The 12,971-nt window shown below is 40.5% G+C and overlaps 1 protein-coding gene across 2 annotated transcripts; it reads right to left on the minus strand.

Annotated features, from left to right (window-relative positions):
* Positions 1-6,144: 6,144 nt before the first annotated feature.
* LOC118241966 (E3 ubiquitin-protein ligase TRIM21-like) lies at positions 6,145-12,309 on the minus strand. 2 transcript variants are annotated; one of them, XM_081714452.1, is made up of 7 exons: positions 11,550-12,301; positions 10,372-11,005; positions 10,138-10,233; positions 9,677-9,910; positions 9,265-9,415; positions 9,118-9,144; positions 6,145-7,662 (listed from the first exon to the last, which is right to left on the minus strand). In XM_081714452.1, exons 2-7 carry the CDS (start codon positions 10,957-10,959, stop codon positions 7,115-7,117), a joined length of 1,644 nt encoding a protein of 547 aa, XP_081570578.1. In that variant the 5' UTR covers positions 10,960-11,005; positions 11,550-12,301; the 3' UTR covers positions 6,145-7,114. The 2 variants fall into 2 exon arrangements, with proteins under 2 accessions (XP_081570578.1, XP_081570579.1); XM_081714453.1 differs by lacking the exon at positions 9,118-9,144 and having other exon boundaries at positions 11,550-12,309.
* Between the last annotated feature and the right edge of the window lie 662 nt (positions 12,310-12,971).

A 12,971-nucleotide genomic window follows, 5' to 3' on the forward strand; every position in this document is an offset into this window, starting at 1 on the left:
ACTCTGTTTATATCACTGCTCCTCTGCACCAGAATACTATTCACTATGTGTACTACGTGTTTTACTATGAGCCACAAGTGCTATCACTGATATACCAGCAGGCTTCAACACCAGATTATTTTTTCATCCACTATCTGATGGTGTGGATATCCCATCAATGGAAAGTTAGGGTGTTCTGCCCCACCTGTTATAAGCAGCTGACCAGATGTGTAATAGACAAAAAGGTGCACAAGGTCTTGGACATCAACACCAATCTGCTGCTGATAGAGATCCACAGGTGCACTGTCACCTGACACTCATGTCTACCAGTCAGACTGTCTGAGGCCAGCTAGATGTTTTTCGCAAAGGTAATAAAAAGATAATATAGTCAAAGTCAAATTTATTTATATAGTGCTTTTTACAACAGCCATTGTCACATGGGAAACAGCAGTTTTCTTTTAATCATAATCTTAATTCAGTGGGAACATGGCTGGGATGCCAAATCTCACTTTTGAGCCTCCTGGAATTGTCATGGTCTTAATTCAACAAAACACTAACAAAGGTGCCTATCTGATGACCCCTGAGAAGTGCTCATGATGTTGTGATTGGCTGGAGTGAAGATAGTAAGCAGGGCCCTATGTGAAGGTCTAATGATTTTCTAATGGCATAGGATATTTAACATGTTATCCTGTGTATATATACAATAAATAATGCATTAATTTTAAATAATTTTATATAAATTCTAAATAATTTTAAATAAAGTGTTTATAAAGTCTTTTTACAAAAAGAATTTAATAGTTTAAAAATTCATTTATTAATTATGGACTGACCTCTTATGCGCTGGGGGAGGTAGGTGTTACAAACCACAGGAACAACCCTCCGCATCGCACAGCCATGCCCACTCACATACACCCTCGATTTGACTCACCAGAATTCTAGCATACACCTGATTCCCATTCCCCTCATTACCACCCCCCCTTTATAAACTTCCCTTCCCTGTGTACACATTGCGGAATATTGGTTTACCTATGTGGCGTACCGAGCATGCCTGCTTTCTAGACCTCGACTCCTGCCTGACCCTTGGATTCCACCCGGACGCTACCCCGTGTTTAGATCCTGGACCGACCTGACCATGATTCCCTGTCTAGTTCCATGAATTAGTTTGTTTGCTAAAATAAAACCTCTAGCATTTGGATTCTCTTCTGTGTGTGTGCAATCCTTACAGAATACTTCGCCTATCATAGATCCAGCACAAGTACAAAACAGACTGGCCCAGCAGGAGGTCTCCATGGCTGAGCTACGTGAAACTGTTCAAAGACTTTCAAACGTGGTTCTTACCATGACTGCTGTGGCTCCCTCACCATCTCTCATGGTTGCTCAATGCATTCCCGTTGTCATCCCTGATTGGTTTAATGGCTCCCCGGATTGATGCAAAAACTTCCTGAAGCAGTGTTCCATGTACTTTTCCCATTATGCCACGCAGTTTATCACCAACAAGGACCATGTACAATTTGTCTTATCACTACTGACTGGTGGGGCAGGTGCATAGGAAACTGCCCTCTGGGATAGCCAAGACCCAGCATTACAGTCAGAGACAGAATTCTACAATCTTTTCAAGGCTGTTTTCAATCATCCTGCGAGTGGAAGAGATCCCGGAACTCCCTGTAGTCCTTATGGCCGATGGTACCAGTGTTACTCTTTACCTTGGTGGATTCTGGTGCAGCAGGGAATTTTTTGCATGTTGGGTTAGCTACATGACTAGGAATCCCTAGACTTGCCTTAGATCCCCTGCTACGGGTTAATTCCTTTAATAGCCAACCTATAGGTGAGGGTGTAGTCCAACAAAAAACTGTCCCGGTAACACTGTTTCATTGTGAGTCAATTCAATTTATGCTTCTACCCATGTCCCGTGACCCCATTATACTGGACTTTCCCTGGTTGTCTACCCATGACCCTAGTATCTCTTGGTCCATGGCTGAACTATTATCATGGAGTAAACACTGCTTTCAGAACTGCGTGTCTTTGCCAGTCTTCTCCACTACAGTTGAGAGCCCAGAGACGCCAGCACTCTAGTCTATCCTGCCACTCTATAGACCCTTCTCGGACGTGTTCTCTAAGGTTAAAGCGACTAAAGTCCCACCTCATCGACCTTGTGACTGTGCTGTAAAACTCCTTCCTGGGGCTCCCCTACCCCAAAGATCTAAGCCTTACCTTCTTTCCCGGCCAGAGGAGGCGGCTATGGAGGCGTACGTCGCTGAGGCACTACAACACGGTTTCATTCAGCCCTCCACTTTCCATGCATCGATTACCAGGCCCTTAATGAGATGACAGTAAAGTGTTCCTACCCTCTTCCCCTCATCTCTTTAACCCATGAATGTCTGCTAGGAGTGATCATCTTCACAAAATTGGACTTGCGTATAGCTTACAACCACATACGCATATGTGAGGGTGATGAGTGGAAGACAGCCTTCATCACGACACGAAGCCATTATGAGTACCTAGTAATGTCATATGGGTTATCTAATAGTCCCTCAGTTTTCCAAGCTTTTATGGATGAAATATTTTGAGATATGATAGGCAAGTTCTTGATAGTATACATAGACGACATCCTTGTGTTTTTCCAATCCGAAGCAGAGCATGTGGATCATGTACTGGCCGTCCTGACGCGTCTCCAACAACATCACCTGTACGCGAAAGCCAAGAAGTGTGAGTTCCATAGGAACTGCGTCACTTTTCTAGGGTGTACCCTCAAACCAGGAGTCCTTTCCATGGACCCTGATAAGGTGACTGCAATCCAAAATTGGCCTAAACCTACCACCATCAAGGAACTGCAACAATTCTTGGGTTTTGGAAACTTCTACAGGAGGTTCATTCGGGGGTTTGGTAACATAACTGCTTCCTTTTTGGACCTCCTCAAGAAACAAGGCAGACAGCAGCTTCAGTGGACCATGGCCATGGATCAGGCCTTCCTGACTTTAAAGGAGACCTTTGTTTCGGCACCCATTCTCCATCAGCCTGATCCTTCTCTTCCCTTCATTGTGGAAGTGGATGCTTCTGAGGTAGGTGTGGGGGCAGTCCTGTCACAAAGACAAGGCACCCCACTTCAACTGTACCCTTGTGCTTTCTACTCCCGGAAACTACAGCCCACGGAGAGGAATTATGATGTAGGAAACCAAGAACTTCTCGCAGTCAAACTTGCCCTAGAGCAATGGAGACACTGGTTAGAAGGGGCTGAACATCCCTTCTTGGTATATATGGACCATCGAAACCTAGAGTACCTACAGTCAGCTCAACGACTCAACCCAAGAGATGCTAGGTGATCGTTGTTCTTCTCCCGGCTTTACTTCACAGTGTCCCAGTTCCAAGAATCAAAAGGTGGGTGCCTTGTCATGCATCTGTGACAAGGGAGAGATCAACCCGTATCCTGAGACCATCCTGCCAAATAGCTGCTTCCTAGCTCCCATTCGGTGGGGCTTCCAAGACGACCTAGAGAATGCTCTAAAGGATGACCCTCAGAGGAACATTACTAGAATGGGCTCATATGACCTTATGTAATGGACATCCCGGTATTACACGCACCACACGCATGTTGTCCCGTAAGTTTTGGTGGCCCTCCCTTCCTGATGATATGCGGGATTATATAATGTCTTGTGTAGTCTGTGCCCAGTCACACAACCCTCGCACTGTCCCTGCTGGGAAGTTACAGCGCTTGCCTGTGCCACATCAACTCTGGACTCACATCGCAACAGACATCATTACAGACTTACCTGCCTCTGATGGAAGTACGGTCATAATGATGGTGGTGGATAGGTTTTCTAAGATGTGTTACCTCATTCCTTTTCCTCATTTGCCTACAGCCTTGGAGACAGCAGAGGCCAAGTTCTCTTATGTATTTCACATATTTGGTCTACCAGAAGAGATTGTGTCTGATCATGGTTCCCAGTTTACATCACAAGTCTGGAGGCAGTTTTGTAAAAAGTTCATAACTATGAACCTCTCCTCTGATCACCATCCCTAGTCCAACAGGGAGGTTGAATGTGTAAACCAAGAAGTTGAAAGGTTCCTCTGCAAATACTGTACCTCACAAATGGACTGGCACAAATTCCTCCCATGGGCGGAATATGCCTGCAATTCGCTCACACACTCCTCTACTTGACTCACTCCCTTCCGATGTGTTTATGGTTATCAGCCAGCCCTCTTCCCATGGGATTACTCCCCCACTGACATACAGGCTTTAGATCAGTGATTTCTCTTGACCATGTGAGGTCACCCACGTCGACTTGCAGAGGGCTTTACACACCTGCCAAACATTTGCCAGTTGTCACCGTAACCCCAACCTACAACTATATCCTGGTCAGAAGGTCTGGGTCTCCACTCTCAACATGAGGCTCAGACTACCCAGCAAGAAATTAAGCCCAAGGTACATCGGTCCCTTCAAGGTGCTTCAACAGATCAACCCCATATCCTACAAGCTACAGCTTCCCCCCCAGGCATAGAATGAATCCCACCTTCCATGTGTCTCTGTTAAAACCTGTGCGCTACAGTCCTGTGTCTGTAGCCACAACCACCATCAACCCTGCCCCTGTGGATATCGTTGAAGAACCGCCCTATGCCATCCATGCATTGTTGGATTCCCAGAGACGTGACGGGGTCCTTCAGTATCTCATTGATTGTGAGGGCTATGGAGCTGCTCACCCAGATCATCTCGGCCCTCGGGGCCATGGTAGGTCCAGGACTCCCCATTCTCAGGTGTCCGGTGCCACCCGTCAGATGGGCGGGTACTGTTATGAACCACAGGAACAACCCTCAGCCCCACACAGCCACACCCACTCGCACACACCCCTGATCTGACTCACCGGAATTCTAGCACACACCTGATTCCTGGTCCTGGTCATTATCACCCCCTTTATAAGCTTCCTTTGCCTACACGTTGTGAAGTATTGCTTAACCTATGTGGTGTACCGAGCGTTTCCTTATCCTGAGTGTTTTCCTGGTTATTGGTTCCTGCCTGCTTTCTAGACTTCGACTCCTGCCTGACCCTAGAACTATCTGTCTGGTAGAATGCATTGTGTGCAGGCCGAATGAATGTGTCAAATTCTTGGATATGTCACATTCTTTGTGTGAACAATAAAAGCAAAGCAATAAAAGCAACTGAGTGGTCACAAATAGCTCATTTTCATGAATGGGCACTATACACTGAAAGTCAGAATTGGCTATAATTGCCTTTAAACAATACAATAAACGTATGTGACCCTTTTCTGCTTTTCTCTTGAAATTTTCTGTAGACATTATGCAGACATTTGCAAAGTCAACGAGGTGTTCTCCCTAGATGTTCTATGTAATTGAATCTTGGAATTATTGACATTTTCAAAGTGTTATTTTAAGATGAAATGTATATTTACAGAATTGGTCAAACACTTTCATGCAGAACAACTTATATACTTATCATTACGACAGTACATGCACTCCCTGGGAAGCAAACCCATGGCACTGGTATTACTACCTCCATACCCTATCTGGTTCTGTTATGAACTAGAGGCAACACTACCTTATATCCAGGACTGAAACCTTGTTTTTTCTTGAGTGTAATCATGCCTACATGTCTGCACACAACTGTACCTGTTGTTCTGTATTTAAACCCATGTCGGTGTGTGCGTCACTGTCGGTCATTGTCTCTGTTCACATTGCTTTCATTCATGTCCATGTTCACATTGTCAATGCCTGTGTTCATGATTGCTGTTTATGTTATGTGTGAGTGCCACTGATGTATGCATCTTTCAATAAACGTCTGTCACCGTCAGGAGAGTCTGTGCATCCTGCTCCGTGCCCTGTGGTACTCGAGCCGTTACACAAAGTTTACCAAATTCTCTCCAGGACACCAGGCTCAGGTCCTTGTGCATGCTGAGACGTTTTTTTTCTTTGTCTTTTTACCCTGCCTTATAACCATCCACAGGTGCACCACTTTAGTAACCACAGGTAAGTAACGTAATCTGGAACCCCCCTGAATGTCAGTGTCTGTCCCTAACTGTGTGACCATAACCATACCTAATAGTTGTACTGTTTGTAATTCAGTTTTTTGACACAGAACATTAATGCTTTTGAATCTGTAAATAAATGTATGTAAATATTACAACTTGTCCAGTTATGAATCACCAAAACTTTGATTTAAAATGTTTTATTTGCTTAGTGATTTGTAGAATGAATGGTACAGAACTATATAGAATGAGTTTTACATAAACGCACATACCATATATTCAATACCATACAATAAAACTGCACTACAAAATACTCAGATCTTAACAAGTGAGAATATCTTAATTCTAAAGTAAATATCTAAAATTAAATACCTAAAATTTAGAAATTTCTCATTTACAGATTGTTGTAAGAATATTAAAATTTGTAACATATTTCTAGAAGTCATTTTATAAAGTAATTTTATTAATTATCTGACCATACTGGCAGATAATTTTTGATATATGTATTTAAAGGGTGCCTACTTCAAAAAATATAAACTGTAAGACATTCACTATTTGTATAACAAGAACAGTTTTAATATGCACTTTTCTTTTGCTATAATGTCCGTTACACCCCAAGAATGTCTTATGTTGTATTTATGTTTATTTTTAATAAGTGTGCAGCCCTTTTATCAACCTGGTTGTGTCAAATGTGCTATATAAATACAATTTTCCTTGCCTTTCTTTATGAAGTCAGAAGTTGTCTGGGTGGAAAAATGCCACCTATTGTTAAAAAAAGATATCAGTAAATGATGTCATCTTGCTATAAAATCAGTAATGTAGGTAAGAATTGAAAAGGCCAAAGCAAAGCAAACATTATTCAAGTTGTATAATAGGTTTGGAACCCTGTTAGTCAAATTTAGACATGCCTGGGAGTTATTTTAAAATATGAGAAAATTACTAAATGCAATTTATGAACAATTTATGAACAGTTCTTGCACTCTGAACATAGTGAAATGTCCATAAATTACAATACATTTTGTTCTATAAGAGAAAGCTTATAATTTTTTCCAGATTACTGATTGATGTGTTTTTACATATAGAGCTCTCCACATATAACATATTTCAGTCTTTAGGCTTTGTAGTTCTTGTAAAACATCCTTTACCATTAATTAAAAATATCAGTCACCCAGATTTACAGGGCAGATAACCAAAGGGCTTGAGTTGGTTTCACCTTGCTTAAGATGAGGGCTAAAATAGGGCAGAATTTCATCTTCAAATACACAGCCAGTAAAAGAGTAAATGTGAGCCTTGGCTCCTATATCATAGAAGGAGACCAGCTCCATTTGTTGGTCTACAAACACGCCCACTTTCTGAGGCTTATCTTGAAGCAAGAGTGGGATTGGAGAGTCTTCCAGAGCTGCGTATTGATCCCCATTGTAATGCACGATGACCCAGTAGCCTTGGCTTGGTTTAAGGGACAAATTCCCCTTTCTGTTGGCCTTCTCCTTTGCTACCCCAATATCCCAGCCTTGTTTGTCACTGACATCCACTACCCAGAATGACTTGTCCCTGGGCAGCTGATTCAGGCCCAAAATACTTGCAAAGACATCAAACCTGTCAGAGCTGTCAGGGACAGTCCTTCTCTCTCCAGTGTCTTGGACTTCTCTCATATCATCAGACACCAGAAGCTGAGCATTAGAAGTGTTGGGATCCAGTGTCACATCCACTGGAAAGCAATAGTTAACATGTATGTCAGGTGAAAAATAAGTGGCAAAGTCATTTGATTATTCGCTATTTACAGCAGCAAAGGGGCCTAGGGAAGAAATAGAGCACTATTTAAGAGAAAATAGTCAGTGACACTGGTTAAAATAGCTGGTTAAAGTAATATGTCATATGATCCAAATGGAAAAGATAGCACTAAAAAATGTTCATATCTGTGTATATCTGTGACCCTTCCTTAGCATGCTAACATTGTTCTTGGATGCAGTGCAACAGTGTCCGAACAAATATATTATTGTGGGTATATTTTTTCTTTAATGGTTTATTAATTTTTAACAGCAAGATATGACTGAAGTAAAATAGTTTTATATTCCCATTCAGTGGTTTACTTAATTTTCAGCTTTTTAAGTTATCATTTGAATACATTTCAAAGTAGAGATTGCCCAATACCCTTTGGCCATAGATATAGAGAAAAATGTTTGAATGAAACTTAACTAGTGTTTTATTAAACATTCAGCCAACATTTAATAAAACAACAACAGAACGGAAATATGAGAAAACACTTCAAAAATCAAACAAACTGGCTACTCCTAATATACCAATGACCTTGCGTTATTGGCAGCCCACATTCTATGCTATTCATGCCTCCAGTTCCACACATTAGAATTCCTATGTGTATAAATTATTCCTGTGTCTAGGCTAGGTGGATCATTGTTATTGCTGTGTTGGTGTTACTGGCCCAGGTCTGCCGTATATGTTTTCATTAAACAGCTTTTTTATTCTGGACTTTATGCTTGCTTCCTGCCCCTTTTTGCTGCAGCCTTTTTGCACACCATCAAAGAAGGAATATCTGAAGTTGGAAAAGTACAATGGACTGAAAAGAACAAGGTTGTCTCAGTGGTGACAGAGGCACTTTGGGCAGTGACCCATAACCTGGAGGAGTGGGTCCAACAGATGCCAGGAATGACAACTTTAGCCTCAGTCCAGAAGAGCAAAATCCTACGCAATAGCAAAACTACTGTGCCACACTCTTAAATTCCCAGGTCTCTGGTAGAAGGCCAGAGTGTAAAGGAAATTATATGGACAAGAATGTTTCGAATATATGTATATGCACACCTTTTACCACATAAAACATTCAGCCTGCATACACTGTATTCTACCAACCATATAGTTCTTAAACGGCTTTGATAAATCAAAAAAGCTGTACAGTAGGTCCATTTATCTAAAGAAGCAGTTATGGCAATTATTACTTTTAGAGCTGCTGTTGTTGCTTTTCCAATTGTCCTGTTTTAATAGAAGAAACTGAGCAACAGTTGATCCTTTGTGGATTACTTGATATTAGGAAGAGTTTACAAATCTTTTCTGGTGGTTTAGGGTCTCTATATAATGGCAGAGGACACTCTAGGAATTACTCTAGCACACTCTTTTGTGATATAATTATATAATGTCTTTTAATTCTTACCAGAATACTTCTTAATCCTTTCAATTTCTACAAGGCAAATGGGTAAAGAGAGAATTATAGATCTTACATGTATGACAAAGCATATGTAACAAATAGCTAAACAATGGAAATTAGAAATTATGGAAGTTAGAATTTTTTTTCCCTCACCAATGCTGGAGAGCTTGTTTAGCTCAGTCTCAGTGTCAGTTTTCATAATTTTCACCAGGTTCCTCATAGTGCCAAAGGTCAAATGTGTATCCATTGTGACATTAGTCCAGTCTTTGCCACTTTCTGATGCTGGGACTGTCTGGAGATAATTCTGAGAAAACAGATTACACCATTGAAGTTACTACAACACACAGTATGTCATAACATCTTAATGACAAGGGCATATGGGCTCATTTATCAGCTATGACACAACCAATACACAGCAAAAACAAAAAATAATGCTATACATGCATATACTTTAATTTGAAAAACATGAATGCCTATTTTTCCAGGTTTAATCTGTTTTTAGAAAACATTATATTCCAATTGTAGGTCACAATCACAATTGTGGGACTTGTGGTTGGTTGCTGACCTGTAGGAAGAAAATGTGGTCTTCTTCCTCTGTGCTTGTTTGTAGTTTATAGATGATCTTTTTGAATTCAGTGATCTCTCGCTGCAGCTCCTCTGACAGGTCCTTCAGTTCCCTTTCCACATGACATGCCTTTTCCTCTAATGGACCCAGTGCCTCCTGCTCTGCCTCCCCCACCACCTTCCTCACAGCTTCAAAAATCTCTTTTATCTCTTCTTTCTCTCGCTTAATCAGAGCCTGTAGAGATATCACCAGCAGAGGGTGTTAGAACTGTTGTTCAGATTTTTCTTTCTTTTCACTACACCAGTTATTACTCTTTTGTTGTCCCTTGTATTTGAATTAATGAACAAGAACTTATGAATAAGAATTACATTAAAGTATAGGTCTGTTCAACACATAAAAACAAAATAGGCTATGCAGTGTGAACCACTAATATAAATTATAAATTAGTTTGGAAGACACACCAGGCACTTTTCTGTTGAATGTTGAAACTCTTTCACCTTCTCCTGATGGTGCTGCATTCTCTGTTCCATGTTTTTTATCACACTGGCTAGTATTTTCTGTAAGTAAAACAAACAAACCATTGGACAATTTCCCTCTTCTTTGGAAAATCTGATTCCATCCATCTACATGAAATCCAGTAGTATTACATTAGACCTAACTTGATTATAGCATGGAAGATATATGATGGTTATTACCTTTCTAGAGACACTTTCATTTTCCACAGATGTCACCTCTGTCCCTTCCTTCACACACAGGCTGCAGATGCACTTGTCATTCTGAATACAGTAGAGCTCCAGAGGCCTGCCATGGACCAAGCATGCCCGCTGGTCTAGATCCTTCACTGGAGCCACCAACTTATGACCTTGTAGGCGCAACTTGGTTTGGTGCCCCTTTAGATGATAATCACAGTATGACATCAGACATATCAGACAGGATTTGGTTGCTTTACACCTGCCATTGTTAGGGCACATGTCACAGGTGATCTCATCTGGGGCTTGAACTTTTGAACCCAAGCCATGGATTTGGCGGTATTCCTGCAGGATAGATTTGAAAATAACATTTATTGCGGGATTTTCCAATAGGGAATGCTTGCACAGAGGGCAGGCTCGGGTATTCTCCAGGTGGTGGGACAGGCATTTCTTGCAGAAAGTGTGGCCACAAATAGAAGTCACTGGCTCATCCAGCATATCCATGCAAATTGAGCAGGTGAGATGATGAGGGATGAATGTATCTTTCTGTAAAGCACCAGAATCTGTAGTGGATGTAATTGAGGAAGTAGCCATGTTGAAGATCTGCCTTAACCTTAATTGTGATCACAGGCGTGGTTCACTTCAAGTCAACATAAAACAGAATGGTTAAAGACAATGGTTAGGACTGAACATCTCAGCAGTTTTATAATGGCATATCAATAAAGAATTCAAATATAAACAGATTCATATTTTGGTACTAGCAATGAATGCAATGGAGAAAAAAAATAAGCTGAACAACCTTTCTGTAATTAGATAACTCCAATAATAGATAGATACATAGACAGACAGATAGTACAATTAAACCTACACAGATAATCACAATAAGTATTAAACTTTAGATAGATAGATAGATAGATAGATAGATAGATAGATAGATAGATAGATAGATAGATAGATAGATAGATAGATAGATAGATAGATAGATAGATAGATAGATAGATAGATAGATAGATAGATAGATAGATAGATAGAGTGAGAATACTACAGGAATATAAACTTTACTTGCTGACTGCCAAATAATGTGCTCATCTTTACAAACATTCAGTCTTCAATCATTTGTATAACCACCTGGTAACAGACTGAAAAATAAACTCACACCATAATGCTAACAAAGTAAGATTTACCTTATTAATTCTTTTATGCTTTCCTTTCCTTTTCCCCCCCTCATTCTCTTTCTCTCGCTCTCTGCTGTCTGCTGTTTTAACTCTCTCCTTTGAGTTTCATTTCCATTTAAGTTTCATTTCTTCCAAAAGACAAATTACTTCCGTGTTCCTTGTTCAAAAAGGTCTGTATTTGCATACATTTTCATGGATATGTTTGTACTGTTCATCACAGACTGAACAACTGGATGTTAAGTGGTGGAAACGGACAAGAGAACACAAAAGGTTTTAATAATAATGGTTGTTGGTATACTAAGATAGTAATACAGGGAACAAATTGTTCATGTGGATTCATGAACGCTTTTGCATGAACAATCCACTTTTCTGGTCGGACAACATAGCATGCTGATTCAGCAGAGTCATTTGGGAAGTGTGCAAGTCATCAAAGCTAAGGTTCAACATTCAAAATAAAGAACAATTAATGTATTATATACTAGTCATGGGAGTAACTTTGCTTTGATTAATACTCAGGACAAGAATGCTGATTGGGTGTTGCATTCCCCATAACAAATTAAATCTTCAGCAGACACGACAACTGAAAAGAAATCAACATTGGGCCTGAAAGGAAGGATTTTATGGCCAGCTTTGTCTAAAAAAAAATTCAGTAAGAAAAATAACATTTAACAATTGTTAAATGTATTCATTTTTTATTAATAAAAATTACATATATATTTTAATAACTAAAATGCTATTTCTTCATATTGTTTTTTATCACGTTTTCTGTTTTAAAATCTACTAAAGAATGTGACGGCCTGAGTGCCGTAGGGCGCGGAGCAGGACGCACAGACACCCTCGACTTTGACGGACGTTTATTGACACATAACGCATATGACGACGGCACTCACACTTAACATAAACGGTTCAAATGAATACACGTAACACTGGCATGAACACTAACACTGGCAACACGAACATATACGGTTAACATGAATACACGTGCGACTAGCAACACAAACAATGACCAGCGCCGATGCACACACCAACAGGGGCACACACACAGACGCACAGCATTAAACCAGGTGCAGGCGTGTGCCATCATGGGGGCGTGGTTACAAACAATACAAAGTGACTCCTACTGCACGCGGAGGGCCGTACCACGTGACCAGTGGCAACGGGAGCGTTCCGTGACAAAGAAATTTATCAGGATGTTTATTTTGACAACATTTTATTCGGTATTAAGTGTTGTTATAATCACAATGCTAAGCTAACCAAATAGATTTTTTCCACATGGGCTTAGTGTCGTGTCTCCACATACTGTTAACTGCAATAAGCTGATATGAAAGATTTTATAAAATATATTTAGTACACTTTCAAATGTGGTGGCGACATAATTAGCCAATCCAGAAAGTAGTAAGGGAAATTATGACTATAGTATTAGTTAAGCAA

Source organism: Electrophorus electricus, chromosome 5, assembly GCF_041902795.1.
Source record: "Electrophorus electricus isolate QZ-2024a chromosome 5, ASM4190279v1, whole genome shotgun sequence".
NCBI lineage: Eukaryota > Metazoa > Chordata > Actinopteri > Gymnotiformes > Gymnotidae > Electrophorus > Electrophorus electricus.

Excerpts from the sequence above, each read along its gene's own strand:
- LOC118241966 (XM_081714452.1), bottom strand. The coding sequence starts at position 10,959 with ATGGCTACTTCCTCAATTACATCCACTACAGATTCTGGTGCTTTACAG. Across the intron at positions 9,911-10,137 it reads ATTCAACAGAAAAGTGCCTG|GCTCTGATTAAGCGAGAGAA; the intron begins GTGTGTCTTCCA and ends ATATCTCTACAG. Across the intron at positions 7,663-9,117 it reads AAGGATTAAGAAGTATTCTG|TGGATGTGACACTGGATCCC; the intron begins GTAAGAATTAAA and ends ATTGCTTTCCAG.